The sequence below is a fragment of the Daphnia magna genome, linkage group LG5 (assembly GCF_020631705.1).
Source record: "Daphnia magna isolate NIES linkage group LG5, ASM2063170v1.1, whole genome shotgun sequence".
NCBI classification, from domain to species: domain Eukaryota; kingdom Metazoa; phylum Arthropoda; class Branchiopoda; order Diplostraca; family Daphniidae; genus Daphnia; species Daphnia magna.
The window spans coordinates 9,053,873-9,065,982 of record NC_059186.1 but is presented as its reverse complement, the minus strand read 5'-3'; the positions used below and the strand labels follow the sequence as shown (position 1 = coordinate 9,065,982).

Genomic DNA, 12,110 nt, shown 5'->3' with positions numbered 1-12,110 from the left:
AAATGGGAAAGAAACAGATGTATTGAAACAAATAAATGTTGGTAAATTTTTGAATTTTTTAAATTAATGACGGGAATAGAACGGTGGGGATAACGGTTCTGAAGGGTTAATGAACAGACGAAATGGCAAAAAACATAAAAATGTTTGCCATCCCTTTTTCTGCCCATGCTTTACCATTGAGCCATAAATTATATACATACGTATTACCTTGATTTCTGCACTTCACCTTGGGGGAATGCAAGGTAAATGATGTAAATTCTTGAAAGATTCCATTACGCAGGATTTCAGTCCAATTTATTCACTAGGACCTTTCGTAAGGCTCATTGGCCTAGACATTTCTTATAATCAAGCACATTTTTTAACTACATTTAATAGTTTCTTTGGAGACACAATAAATAACGTTTTACTAAGCGACCAGTGAAATCTGAACTACTTAGCTGAGCATTAAATGGACAACTGGAATGAGGAAACTTTTTAGATACGTGAAAGACGACAAAGTTGCGGAAACCTACCTTTCTAAATTTCTGACATTCTAAGGTTTTCGTTCTCAGAATTTCGAGTTTTCCTTAGGCGATCGTAGGCATGTGGCAGAATTACATCCACGTAACTCCCTGCGAATGGAAAAAAGATAGTTAGGCGTCGAAACCTGCTGATGTTTCATCCGATTGTTAATCATTCACAAACCGAAAGCTGAAATAAAATCGTATAATGAATAATCCAATTTAGACATTAGTCAGTAACACATGTTTGTTTACCAAATACAGATTGAAAAGGAGTACTATTTTGCCAACGTAATAAGTAATAATAATGGAAAAAGAAGACTGTACAAATGAATGAACGACGAAAAAGGAGCCAACAATTCACGGTGTCAACATTTTTATGGCCTATCACCCAGTTTCATTGTATAACGAAAATAACAAACTTATTTGCGCAGGCAACTTCTTCCGAAAGACTTACAAAAAAAAAAAAAAAATGAAAAAAACACAACAAAAACTTTATATATGAGCAAGTTATAAATTGTCCTACGCCAGATAAACAAAAATGGGAGTTGTGTTAAAACAGGGAAAGCAATTCCTGTCGTAATCGAAATAAGGTATACATCAGCTTCAAGCAAGTAAACGTCATTAGAAATAGACTTGATATCGTAATAGCGTATAAACAGATAATCAATAAAAATCCCCGCTAGTGTAACCATTCCAATCTTCTCCTTCAGTGGTAGTGCCGTCGTTAAGAATAGCACCCTCTTCTCCGCCGCCATCTAAAACGTCTTCAAACAACACCTGGTCCAACGCTGATGACCAATAGAAACCAAAACGAATGTCACTCCAAAATCTTTCGCCATTACACAGCAGAAAAGTATGAAAGATTTACCTTGAAAGACCTGCTCGACGCGTTTCATAACCTTGAGCGTTCCCGACAACTCCCTAGAGCTTGACCTCCCAGCCGTCATCGAATGAATGGGCGACTCCGAAGCGCAATCAGATAGGCGGTTTAATGCATCGTCAATCAGACCTAATCTTTCCAAATCGTCAACATATTGTGGCCTAGCCAACCGTAAAATGATTAGCTCCCAATAACAGGAAATGTGCACGAGAACAGTACCTGAGTTTCCTCATCAGGCTTTCGGCGTTTGAGCGTATTTTTGCTGACATTCCATAAATGGTGGAAATAACCAGATTGTCCAACGCTTCGAGTTTTGTGCGGGCTCTTAGCGACGAATTGGAGGCCGAAGTACGCATCAGAAGACTGTCTTCCAAGTATATCTAAAAAAAAAAAAAACCAAGCCAAAGGTTGATTATTTCCATATGACAAGATGGCCATGAATTCCATTGAAAATTTGAAAATCGAAAGACAAAATACCTTTCTTCGCGGAGAGCCAGGACTGGAGGTTAAATCTACATCATTGCTCATTACACTGGCCATGTCACTAAAATCGGCCGGCAAACTGGGTGGAGAATTGTGCGAAGTAGTCTGCATTAGGTTAAGGCCCATGTATTTGCGTGTGGTCATCGGACTGGGTTTGGGGCTAGCCTTCTTTGGTGGACTGTAAAGCATGTCGTTTTCGTCATCCGAACTGAAAATTCCAATGGAACTTTGAATGAAATGGGCTATACATATCGCAATGTCAAACAACTTTTTCTTACCTGTATAGTAGGGTGGAGTTGTGCATGGATACCGGTTTGTGATGCGGCGTCCTTCTGCTGTTATTGTTATACTTGGATTGCTGCCCGCCAGCATCCATGCCGCCCGAACGAGCTTTAGTATTGTTGACACAAGTGAAGGATGCGGAACGGATAATGGTCCGGGGTGGCGGGCTGTAAAAAAAAATGAAACTACAAATTTAGATAATCCATTCGGATCGAGAAGCAAAACGAAAACAAACCAACAACCTGGGACTTTGTGATGACGGGCTGCTGGCCATGCTTGTCACGGTGCCAATCATGCTCTGGCTCATGGTCAGCGTGGTGGTCTGTGCCCGTCGGGCAGCCTCTTTCTTTTTGCCTTCAGCTGCAGCTTTCATCGGGTCGTAGTTCTTTCTGCGTTTCCAATTTTGGAATTCGGCTTCTTTGGATGACAGGGTCGAATTGCTACGGCTCTTCCGAGCACCGGTAACATGAGGCGGTTGCGGAGGAGACGCCATCACTTGCTGTGGCTGGGGAGGTGGTATATTGCCACTCTGACTCTTGTTGACTTTTGGTTTAAAAGTTGAAGCGCTAGCCGATCCCGTCTTTTCCGTTTTACTACCAAGGCGTAGGCTGAATCGGCCGCCATCGTTGCGGGAGAAAGAATTGGAACTGGCGTTCGGTGGAGGACCTCTTGCACTGCTGGTCGACGTGGCAGACATTTGACTGTTTGTCGAAATGGATGACAACTTTCTGACCAATGGAGCAGTGGAAGCGGCCGGGACTTGAGGACTGGAACCACGCGACGGTGAATCATTAGGCCGTCGGTGGTCTTTATTGGGGGCTGAGGATCCAGCACCAGACAGTGAAGCGGACGAGTTCCGCTCAACGTCCAGACCAAGTCTACCTCGACGTAAGCTGAGGGCTCGGTTGTAACGCACTGCCGGGACATTATTCTAGATGATTCAGACACGCATTTTTCAGTTAATTAAATTCGTTATAAAAGGATTAAGATTATCGTACTGGTGTCTTGTTATCCTCATGAGCGTGTCGTGAGCGAGAGCTCGTCTCTCCGGAAGTGAAATCACTGAGACTGCTATCCGAATGAAGGCTCTTGGCATCATCACCGTGTAATTCGTTGTGGATTATATTAGTTGTTGTGCTGGTAGTCGTGGAAGTGTTCATTGCGTTATTGGAGCTATTGTTGGCTGTCATGACGTAAGTTGTTTTGCGGATAGGGGCTGAAGGCGTCGCAGTTGTGGACGTTACGGGGTACTGTTCATCCAGACTGCGGATCTTGGCTCGCAATTGTGCGCTCAGTTTGCGGCCTGTCAGTCATACAAAAACAGAACAAACAACAAGATTAATAACGAGGTCAATGCAAGATGAATCAAAAATACCAATACTGTTTTCTAGTTCAGCAGGGACGACGGAAGAATGGACGGACGGGCGATAGCTGCTACTGCTTCGCGTCTCAGCATCGGATTCGGTACTACTGCGGCCATCGACTCGTGCCTTCATACAAAAAAAAAACGGACGCGAATTGTAATCCAATGACTCGTAAAGCGTCGATCAATTATCCAAGAGTTTCACACCTGCATAGCGGAAACAACCGATTCCGTATCACGTAAGAAAGACTCGGTTTCTAAGCTGCTGTCACTCGGATCGGACATGTCACTGGGGCGGGGTGAGGAGCGGGAACGCGAGCTACTGTTACTAGCAGCAGGCGGGACACTTGGCAGTCGACGTCGGGGACGTTGGGCTGTCGGCAGTTCTGGCGGAGGTGGACGGGGATGCGACGGAGGTTTCGCTAAATTAGCCGGAAGAGTCGGTATGTTGACAAGATGAGCCAAGGGAGCTTCTTGTTGTTGTGCAACTTGTGCGGCCCACTCACGAATCCATTGCGGAGTTGAGCGATTGTTGTTTTCAATGGGGTCAATTTGGCCGGCCGTGCCGACGCCCGTCGACGTTTCCGATTGCGCCGAAATAGACACTGACGGCAGGAGGCCGAAAACGCGATCAATGTCGCGTCTCGATTGATCCTCATCTGGTGACGGACTGTCCTTTCCGATAGTATATGTGCCCGTCTCGCTGGCTGCATCATCACAGCGATCCTCCTCTTCCTCTACCGTCTCCGCCGCCATTTCACTGTCATTGACGACTTCCGGCTGACGACCACTCCCCGTAACTCCCATCATCGCTTCCTGATGGTGATAATCATATCCGCCCTCATCCGAATCGATCGACTGTTGTTGCTTCAACTCGCGGGCCGTCGCATGTGACGCTGTTCTGTTCGACCCGTTAAGGTAAGCGGTCCGGTTGCTGCTCTTAATCGGAGACGGTGGCGGAGTAGGTGAAGGAGAGCGTCGCACAAGCTCCTGTGGTTTTTTCTTCAATCCGTTCGGTTTGGTAACTTCGCACGTCCTGCCGACGGATGAATTGCGGTTGGCATTCGTACTTTTAACACCTTAACAAGAAGGAGAAAAAACACTGTCAGACAAAGAGATACGGTCGCTGATTACATGGCTCGGCTCACTCTTGGTAACCGCCGTCGAACGTCTTGGAGTTTCGACCGTCTCGATCTCAGGGCTGGTATTAAATTTCGACAGAGGACTGAGCTGACCACCCAGCCGGTTGCTGAAGGACTTGAGCATCTTGGTCTCGGGTTGCTCCGTTGCGGTGCCACTTTCACTCTGAAAAAAAAAATAAATTATAAATAGATAAATAAAATCATACGACGATAACAAGAAAAAAATAAAGGGAGCTTGATGTTCAAGCAGTGCGGAAAATGCAAATTGCCATTACTACAAACAACTTGAAAGCAAAAGGCGAGACGCACGTACAGAGAGAGACTGAGATACACCTGAGAAGTGGACAAGAGGTGAGATCAGACTACGCGACATCCAAATCTCGCTGACCAGTTTTCGTGCCAACAGACGAGAGAGAGCGAAAGTCACCTTAAAGCTCTACCTTCTAGCGCACGAGGTAAAAGTTGGCTCGCTGCCAACCTGTACGTACCATCAGAGGACGGTCCATATCGAGCGAGATGAAGGTCAACATTCAAACAAACTCAAGCGAGAAAGAAAGAGAGAGAGTTTAGAAAAATGGCTGTTAATTCCTCCTCCTTTTTTTTGTTGTTGTTGTTATCCCATCTGGTTTAGGGCCTGGGCTGCCTGCCTGCTGATGACATCACCTTTTTTTTTTTCCTTATTTATTCTTACCCTTGAGCCGGACAGGCCCCATCACGAAAGTCATTGCAATACTGTATACTTTTATATGTACATATATATATATATATATGTGTGTGTGTGTGTGTGTGTGTGTGTATGCATGCGTGTTTGTGTTTGGGTCTGTGGAAGATCTCCAGGGCAAAGAAAGTTTTTTGTTTTTTTGTGTGTGTGAAAGAGACCTTAAAAGGAGTTGTCAATGTCATAATTGAGATTCAATCACCTTCTTAACTTCCGCTTTGCTGGGCGGCGTAGCGCGTTTGCCGAGCCCTCCGCTGGATGCTGCAGCCAGCCGTTCGGCGAATCGTTTCGGGGGCGCTTCTTTCTTCTTGCCAGGAATGACGTCGCCAAAATCGATGGTAAACGCCAACGGTTCCAACTTCACCGTCTCCGTGCAACTGCTCGTTCCGTCTTCTTCTTCACCCACCTCTTCTACAGCGGCAACGTGCTGTTGCCGTGATGGAGCGGCTTGCTGCGGCGCAGTCACGCTCCTCTCCAACGCACCAGACGAGTTAAGCGAGTCTTTACTGAAATCCAGCAAAGCAGTCGACTGAGCTACTGAGGACGATTGAACGGCGACTGGGCGTTTCTCTACCGCCATGCACGATCCGGTTTCCGGAATCCAATGACCTGGAAAGGTAAGAGACCATATCCGTTAGTAAATAAAGCTAGATATCTATAGAATGCATGTACTATTGAGCATTATCCATCCGTTACTACACCCCACGCGCTTCGAATGTGGAAACCTCCGGCGTGTGACAAGTGCACCGAAACCGGGACAACTCCCACTGACTCGGCTTGTCTATTTTGTATCTATTCTGCTTCCATTCTGCATCTCTCTCTTTCTATTGTTTTCAATTTGAAGTCTGTGTGCATGGGGGCAGGGCAAAGGCACCCAAGCAGGCCGATAGTTTACAGCAACACGGCTCCTCCCCGCCCCCCTCCCCTCCCCCTACTCTCACCCGAAATTTATGCCATGGTGGTTGAACTTAATCAAGAACAACATGGGAAATAATCAAGAAAGTGCTCAAAGCTGGATAACTTCTTTTTACGGCCATGCTCCAGCCCCAGCGGTGTCGAAACGCCCAGATAACATCAATAAAAGAAAAAGGCAGCTAGGGAAATAGAAAACGAAATAAAACTCAGGCAACCGATGGCACCTTCGGTTCACACTGGAAAATAATGGAATGAATGGCCTCACTGAGCTACTGACATACCACCATCGGCAGTAATCGATAAATATTTCCGACTCGAGTACATCACCGCAGTAAGTAGGCAGAAAGGCAAACAAACAAGCAAACAAAAGACGGAAAGGCATCCCTGAGAAGCCACTGCTACCGCGAGGCCGGAAATCGGGTTATTCGGTCACTCGTACACATAGACATTCACGCGCGAGGGGCAACTGATTCTTATTTTCTGAAGAAGATAAAGTCATCAACAAGTAAAGCATTTTCATACGTGTAAAAAACGTGTTGCAATAGTCTTCGACACGCAGAAGAAAAATACAAGTCAACCGCAAACTTGAACGACCCGGTTATTCTACTTCGAAATCTTTTATCTTTCCGCCCATTCTCATTTGTCCGTCACGTTTCTTTCGAATTTCCAGCCGAATGAATTCGTGCGTCAATATTAAACTGGACGGCTTCTTCTTTTTTTCCTTTTTTTTACATTCATCAACTTTCGGTCCAGCGGAAACTCGTAAGCCTTTAAAAACAAAGATGGAAAATGTACGGAATGATGGATTCAAAAATAGGGGCGGACACGGTCACGAGCGTAACAACGAATTTTACCATGACAACGTGGGCGACAATCTAAATATGCTCACATTTTACTAAAAAGAGCTCTGCACCACACTCCAAACGCCTTATTATGTTTTCAAGCCAAGATGAGTGTTATTATGGTGTACATTAGTTTTCCCACGCATTGTGGCCCTTCGGGGGGGGGATGCCCGGAGGAGACTGTATCATCCGGGCGGGTCATTCGACCCTTCGCTTTTTAACATTCGAAAATGGCCACCATTTCCGGCTAGAGCAAAAAGAACATTTGTCTCTTTGTTTCACTAAATCCTGGAAGGGTCACTGATCTTTTTTTATTAGTACAGAAAAAATACCTACGTTACGCAAACATTGGTGGGTGCAGGCAGCAAATGACGTGCCAACTTTCTTCCAATTTTCCCACCTTGAAAAAGAAATGTCTCACTGCATTGCCAAAGGAAGGAGCGTCCAGCTTACAAGTTCCGTTATCCGTCACCACAGCTCTCAGACAAACAAACACGCAAGCACGCACGCACACACAAAAGGAAGCAAAAGGGACCTCGTGTATGAAACCACTAACAACTCAAAAGAACATTGGACGTCTGGCTTGTTCTAAGCTCGAAAGTCGAATGAGGAATATGGATGAGGTTTTCTTTTCTCCTTCGTCTTATATTTCGAGTCGCACTTACTGCGTTCTACCACCCACACTAGACCCAGCCCGTCCTCTTTTGAACATCGTCTGTTTCGTTTTTGATTATTTTCTTTCCTTTTTTTTCTCTCTCTCTCTCTCTCTCTCCTTCCTCAACTGCAAATCACGGTCGTGTAACGACTCACGACTGATTGCGTACTTGCGCTTAAAAAAAGAGGGAGAAAAATACAAAGAATGAAACATTTCATGAACAAAAATCGTGACTCGTTTCATGGTCGAACTTTGGCTTCCTGCTATTGACGCCGTTTTCCCGTGATTGCGTGACCTTTAATCATCGCACCCAACCCAATTGGACATAAAAAGAAATTTGCGGGGGAGCTCCACCACCCGCCCCTCCACATGTTGAATGTATTTTCACGCAACGTAAAAAGTGTCTTCCATCAGGTGTTGTCTGCACTCATTCCAAACATTTTAAATTACCTTCTTTTGGTTATTGCAGTTGTCGTTTTTGGGACGGTCGGTAGGCTTGGGATGTTCTACAACGAGGCCATTCGCACTCAAAATTTTCCTTAATGGCTCCGTAGCCTCTTTTTAAGTTCTCCCTCCCGCGCTTGAACGCCATAAGGCCTTCCTAACATAAACCCTATACCGTCTAGCCGATATGAATTCAAACAATTGAGAGGCTATGACTGGACAGACTATTGAGTACGCCGGGAAAAACAAAATGAACAGCACACAAAAAAAAACAAAAGAAAAGAAAATACAAAAGAGGGAAGCATTTAAGAATCCCTTGGCTGATTCCAGTACAAGGACCAATTCGAGATAGAAGAGAGGAGGGCTTTTCTCGTATTGTTTTTAACGAAATTGTAGTCAAATAGAAAGGAGTAACTGGGGCAAGACGTCGACACCCACCAGAAGGCTGGGGTATTCCAGTGGATTTACTTATCGCACAGCTGACTCCCTCTCTTTCATCGCTCTTAACTACGGTCAGAAATTGTAAAAAAAAAAAAAAAATATCCTCACGGAGAATTAAACGCTTTCTAGATGAGAACAGTTACGATCCGAATGGCTACCCGTTACTTTAAGGCATGTCGTTTTCTCAATAGAGAAAGGGATTTTCATATTAGCAATACAGCCAAGGTTTACTACCCGAGCTGGTATTTTTCTTTATCTCGTTCTTACTTTATTTTATTTCTTAGTTTTTATTACTTTTGTGTGCTTACCGGAATGGCTGTCGTAGTTGATATTGTTCCAGCGCTGGGCGACAGGTGTCGCGCCGGTAAATTCACTGGCGATGCACTGCTGACAATTGTGATGGTTGCCGAACCGCTGCTGGTGTTGACCGGCCATCAGCGAGTCCTCCGAATAGGCAGAATGAGCACTTTGGATACTGGCGTTGCTCATGCTAGTCGCTAGAGGTACGGCAACTACAGGAGAAAGCGATTTGTCACGTAATGGCACTGACAAACCGCCCGTCTGCGCCGGACTGGACGTGTACGGTGGTGACCGTCTGCTAACTTGAGGCGATAGGATTCGATCCAAACTAGTCTTGCGGGTCGGTGGTGAATCCCTAACTGTAAACGGAGTTGTAATCCATAAAACTCGAGTTAGAGGAAAAGCACAAGCTTTCTATTCAAACGACGGACCTGGTCTGTACTCGAGCGAGTCGGGTTCCTTGCTGTCGTCGTTTTGGGTGTTCGTAGTTGTACTGAAGCTGGAGACTGGCGTAAAATAATGGCTGGATGCGGTCGAAGCCTCCCGCAGTTGCTGCTGATGTTCGGCTGCTCTACCACTACTATTACTACCACTGACCTGGCTCAGTGGCGAAAGCGAAACGGGTTCTGCACTATTGCCGCTGCAGTGACAAGTGCACGCCATCTGAATTATAAAAAATAAATAAATAAAATACAAGCAAGAACAACAACAACAAAAAAAAAACGAAAACCCGTTATGGTTCTCTTGTTTAGCATAAACCAACAAGTTATTATAGGGTCATTCGACCCTAAGAAGGAAAAGTTGATAGATCCGTCGAAAAATTCATTTTTTTTTTTTTTTTTCATTTTGATTATCGATTTACAGCGGCAAAGAACCGGAAAGGTATTCTAGAAAGTGCATACACGACGCAGAAAGACGGTGAACAGAGAACACAAATCGTTTTTACTCGCTTTTTAGGCAATCATCTTTTTACATTTCTCTCAAAGTCGGCACCGCCACGAACGGGAACGACCGTAAGGCACAATATATCTACTAGAGCAAGGTTATTTTGAATATTATGACTCAAACGTATTATATTGTTAAAGCTGATTGCCCCACAAGTTATTAGAGTGTGCAGCAAACGGCTCCATTTTTGGGTCTTTCGAGATAAGAAAGAAAGGGCAATCCTGGGGGTAAAGAAAATATCGTGAAACGACGCCTCAGGAGAGAGAATGAACGTAAAAGAGAGAACAGATGAAGACGAAGAGGAGAGAGACGTAGCGGATAAGAGAGAATTGAATGAACAGGTACAAGGTCTTCGTGCTAGTTCATGTTTTCTCTCTTAAGAGATGTTTGTATTGGTTTGCATACCTGCGTGTGCGAGGGTGTTGCTGGAAGGCCGCGAGAGGCCCAAGGTGTCAGCAGGCCGTCCGCGTGGGAATCCATGGCTTCACGCAAATTATTCAACTTTTGGGCAGGCACACATGAAGAATCAGGCGGCGGCTGAGGTGGCGGGTCTGTCGATGAGAAAACAACATGAGTATCAAACAAGATCACTTGGTTATGAGCCAATATTTGCGGTTTGCTTTAAAAATAAAACAAGGGTATGGCTAACCACGATTCTCGGACACTTTCGAATTGAACCCTTTAAAAACTGATTGGCGCAAAAGTTTTGGACTGGGAGGCGGTCGGATCACGTTTGGGTCTTGACTTTTCACGGCATTTAACGTCGCTTTGTTACTGACAATAGTGGGTTGCTTGACACTTTTGAACGAGGAATTGGCGTTAAGTATGCGCTCGGGATTGTAAACGTGGATGATCATCTCCAAAACGAGAAATTCCCACGGCCATTAATGAAACGTAAAAGAAACGCTAGAGAATAGTCTGAATAGAAAGAAGGAGATGGTGATAAGCGTGTACGAATGAATTGCCGGAGCAGCGGAGACTGAGCCGATGTAGCCGAAGAGGGAGAGAAAAGCTGGAACTGTTGCAGGTGTGGCCTAGCCACCTAGCCATATACCCCTGAACGAAGGGGAAAACACCGACCTTCAAACCTTAAGTAAAATATATACAGTCACCTACCTACTCAAAAGAAAAAAAGAACGAAAAAAAAAATTAGAAACCGGTTAAAATGCTATCAGAAACCGCGGACAAAGAAGGCTTTGCCACTTTCTTCTTGGCCCGTTTGGCCATTTCGACTGATTTAAATAGCTCCTCCCACCTTGGACCATTTACGTTGGGTTATTTGATCGCCAGAGATAATTGGCGGGTAAAGAATAGAACCCATCCGTTCCACTTTCGACATCTGCAGTTTATGAAATTTGTTTAGAAATTTGTTCATTAGGACCTACAATCTTCATTTTCCCTTCACCTTTGTTTCTTATGAACATTTGTTTTTGGAACAGAAAAAAATGTTTAAGAATATTTTTTATTTGATGTAGGCCTTTGTCTGGAATAGGGTTTGTATCTTCTTATGGATACCATTGATGCTGAAGACCAGCTGACGAATAACAATGACTCTGGACAAAAATCATACAGCCTCTGGCTACGAAAACAGTTGGCGAGACAGTTATATGCTCTTCCTAGGGGAGCCATGAAATACCACAATTTTTTTTTATAAAGAAAGAAGAAGAAAATTACGCACATGCCCCCTCTCCATGTTATTATAGTATTGTAATCTGTAACTGTTGATAAGGATTGAGTTAATGATACTGATGCTGGCGGGGTTTTAAGGAATTCCAGGGATTGCATTTAGTAAGTAATTAGGACTATTCAACCGATCACATTTTTAAATAGGGAAAATTCTTACAAATACTTACAACAGTTAACATTCCTTTACATGGCTAGCTGATACAATGATGGTTGACAAGGAAAAATAGTGCAGTTCATATGCAAAGTTTGGTGTTGTCAGGCTTATCTATGTACATTATGAGTCAGCCATTACTACAGTATGGGTATTCAAATTCTTTTCTATTTACCTTAAAATGAACTGATAAGTTGATAAGCCCTTCAAAAACAAAACAGAGACCAGTGAAGTGAGAACGCAATTATTACATGATACAAGGACTTTACACCTGACGAAACACGAAAGCCGCCATAGCGGACATGTCATAGCGAGGTACTTACACACTCCGGTAGATGGCTGATATCGCAAACATACTAA

At 44.4% G+C, this 12,110-nt stretch overlaps 1 protein-coding gene across 4 annotated transcripts; it reads right to left on the bottom strand.

Moving 5' to 3' along the window:
- Positions 1-691: 691 nt before the first annotated feature.
- Positions 692-12,072, bottom strand: LOC116922767 (mucin-5AC). 4 transcript variants are annotated; one of them, XM_045174368.1, is made up of 16 exons: positions 11,926-12,072; positions 11,767-11,864; positions 10,319-10,464; positions 9,400-9,631; positions 8,977-9,327; positions 5,574-5,980; positions 4,660-4,816; positions 3,719-4,590; positions 3,524-3,638; positions 3,147-3,451; positions 2,391-3,079; positions 2,145-2,315; positions 1,861-2,074; positions 1,603-1,763; positions 1,372-1,544; positions 692-1,291 (listed from the first exon to the last, which is right to left on the bottom strand). In XM_045174368.1, the coding sequence occupies exons 3-16, from the start codon at positions 10,391-10,393 to the stop codon at positions 1,167-1,169; spliced, it is 4,047 nt and encodes a 1,348-aa protein (XP_045030303.1). In that variant the 5' UTR covers positions 10,394-10,464; positions 11,767-11,864; positions 11,926-12,072; the 3' UTR covers positions 692-1,166. The 4 variants fall into 4 exon arrangements, with proteins under 4 accessions (XP_045030303.1, XP_045030304.1, XP_032785061.2 ...); XM_045174369.1 differs by lacking the exon at positions 11,767-11,864; XM_032929170.2 differs by lacking the exons at positions 11,767-11,864; positions 11,926-12,072 and adding an exon at positions 10,563-10,923.
- Positions 12,073-12,110: the final 38 nt, after the last annotated feature.

Bases quoted from the DNA above. Each gene is read 5' to 3' on its own strand.
- LOC116922767 (XM_032929170.2), bottom strand. From the start codon at position 10,770: ATGATCATCCACGTTTACAATCCCGAGCGCATACTTAACGCCAATTCC. The intron at 3,080-3,146 runs GTACGATAATCT...TGAATCATCTAG, and splicing joins ATGAGGATAACAAGACACCA to AATAATGTCCCGGCAGTGCG. The intron at 1,764-1,860 runs GTATTTTGTCTT...TTTTTTTTTTAG, and splicing joins CTGGCTCTCCGCGAAGAAAG to ATATACTTGGAAGACAGTCT.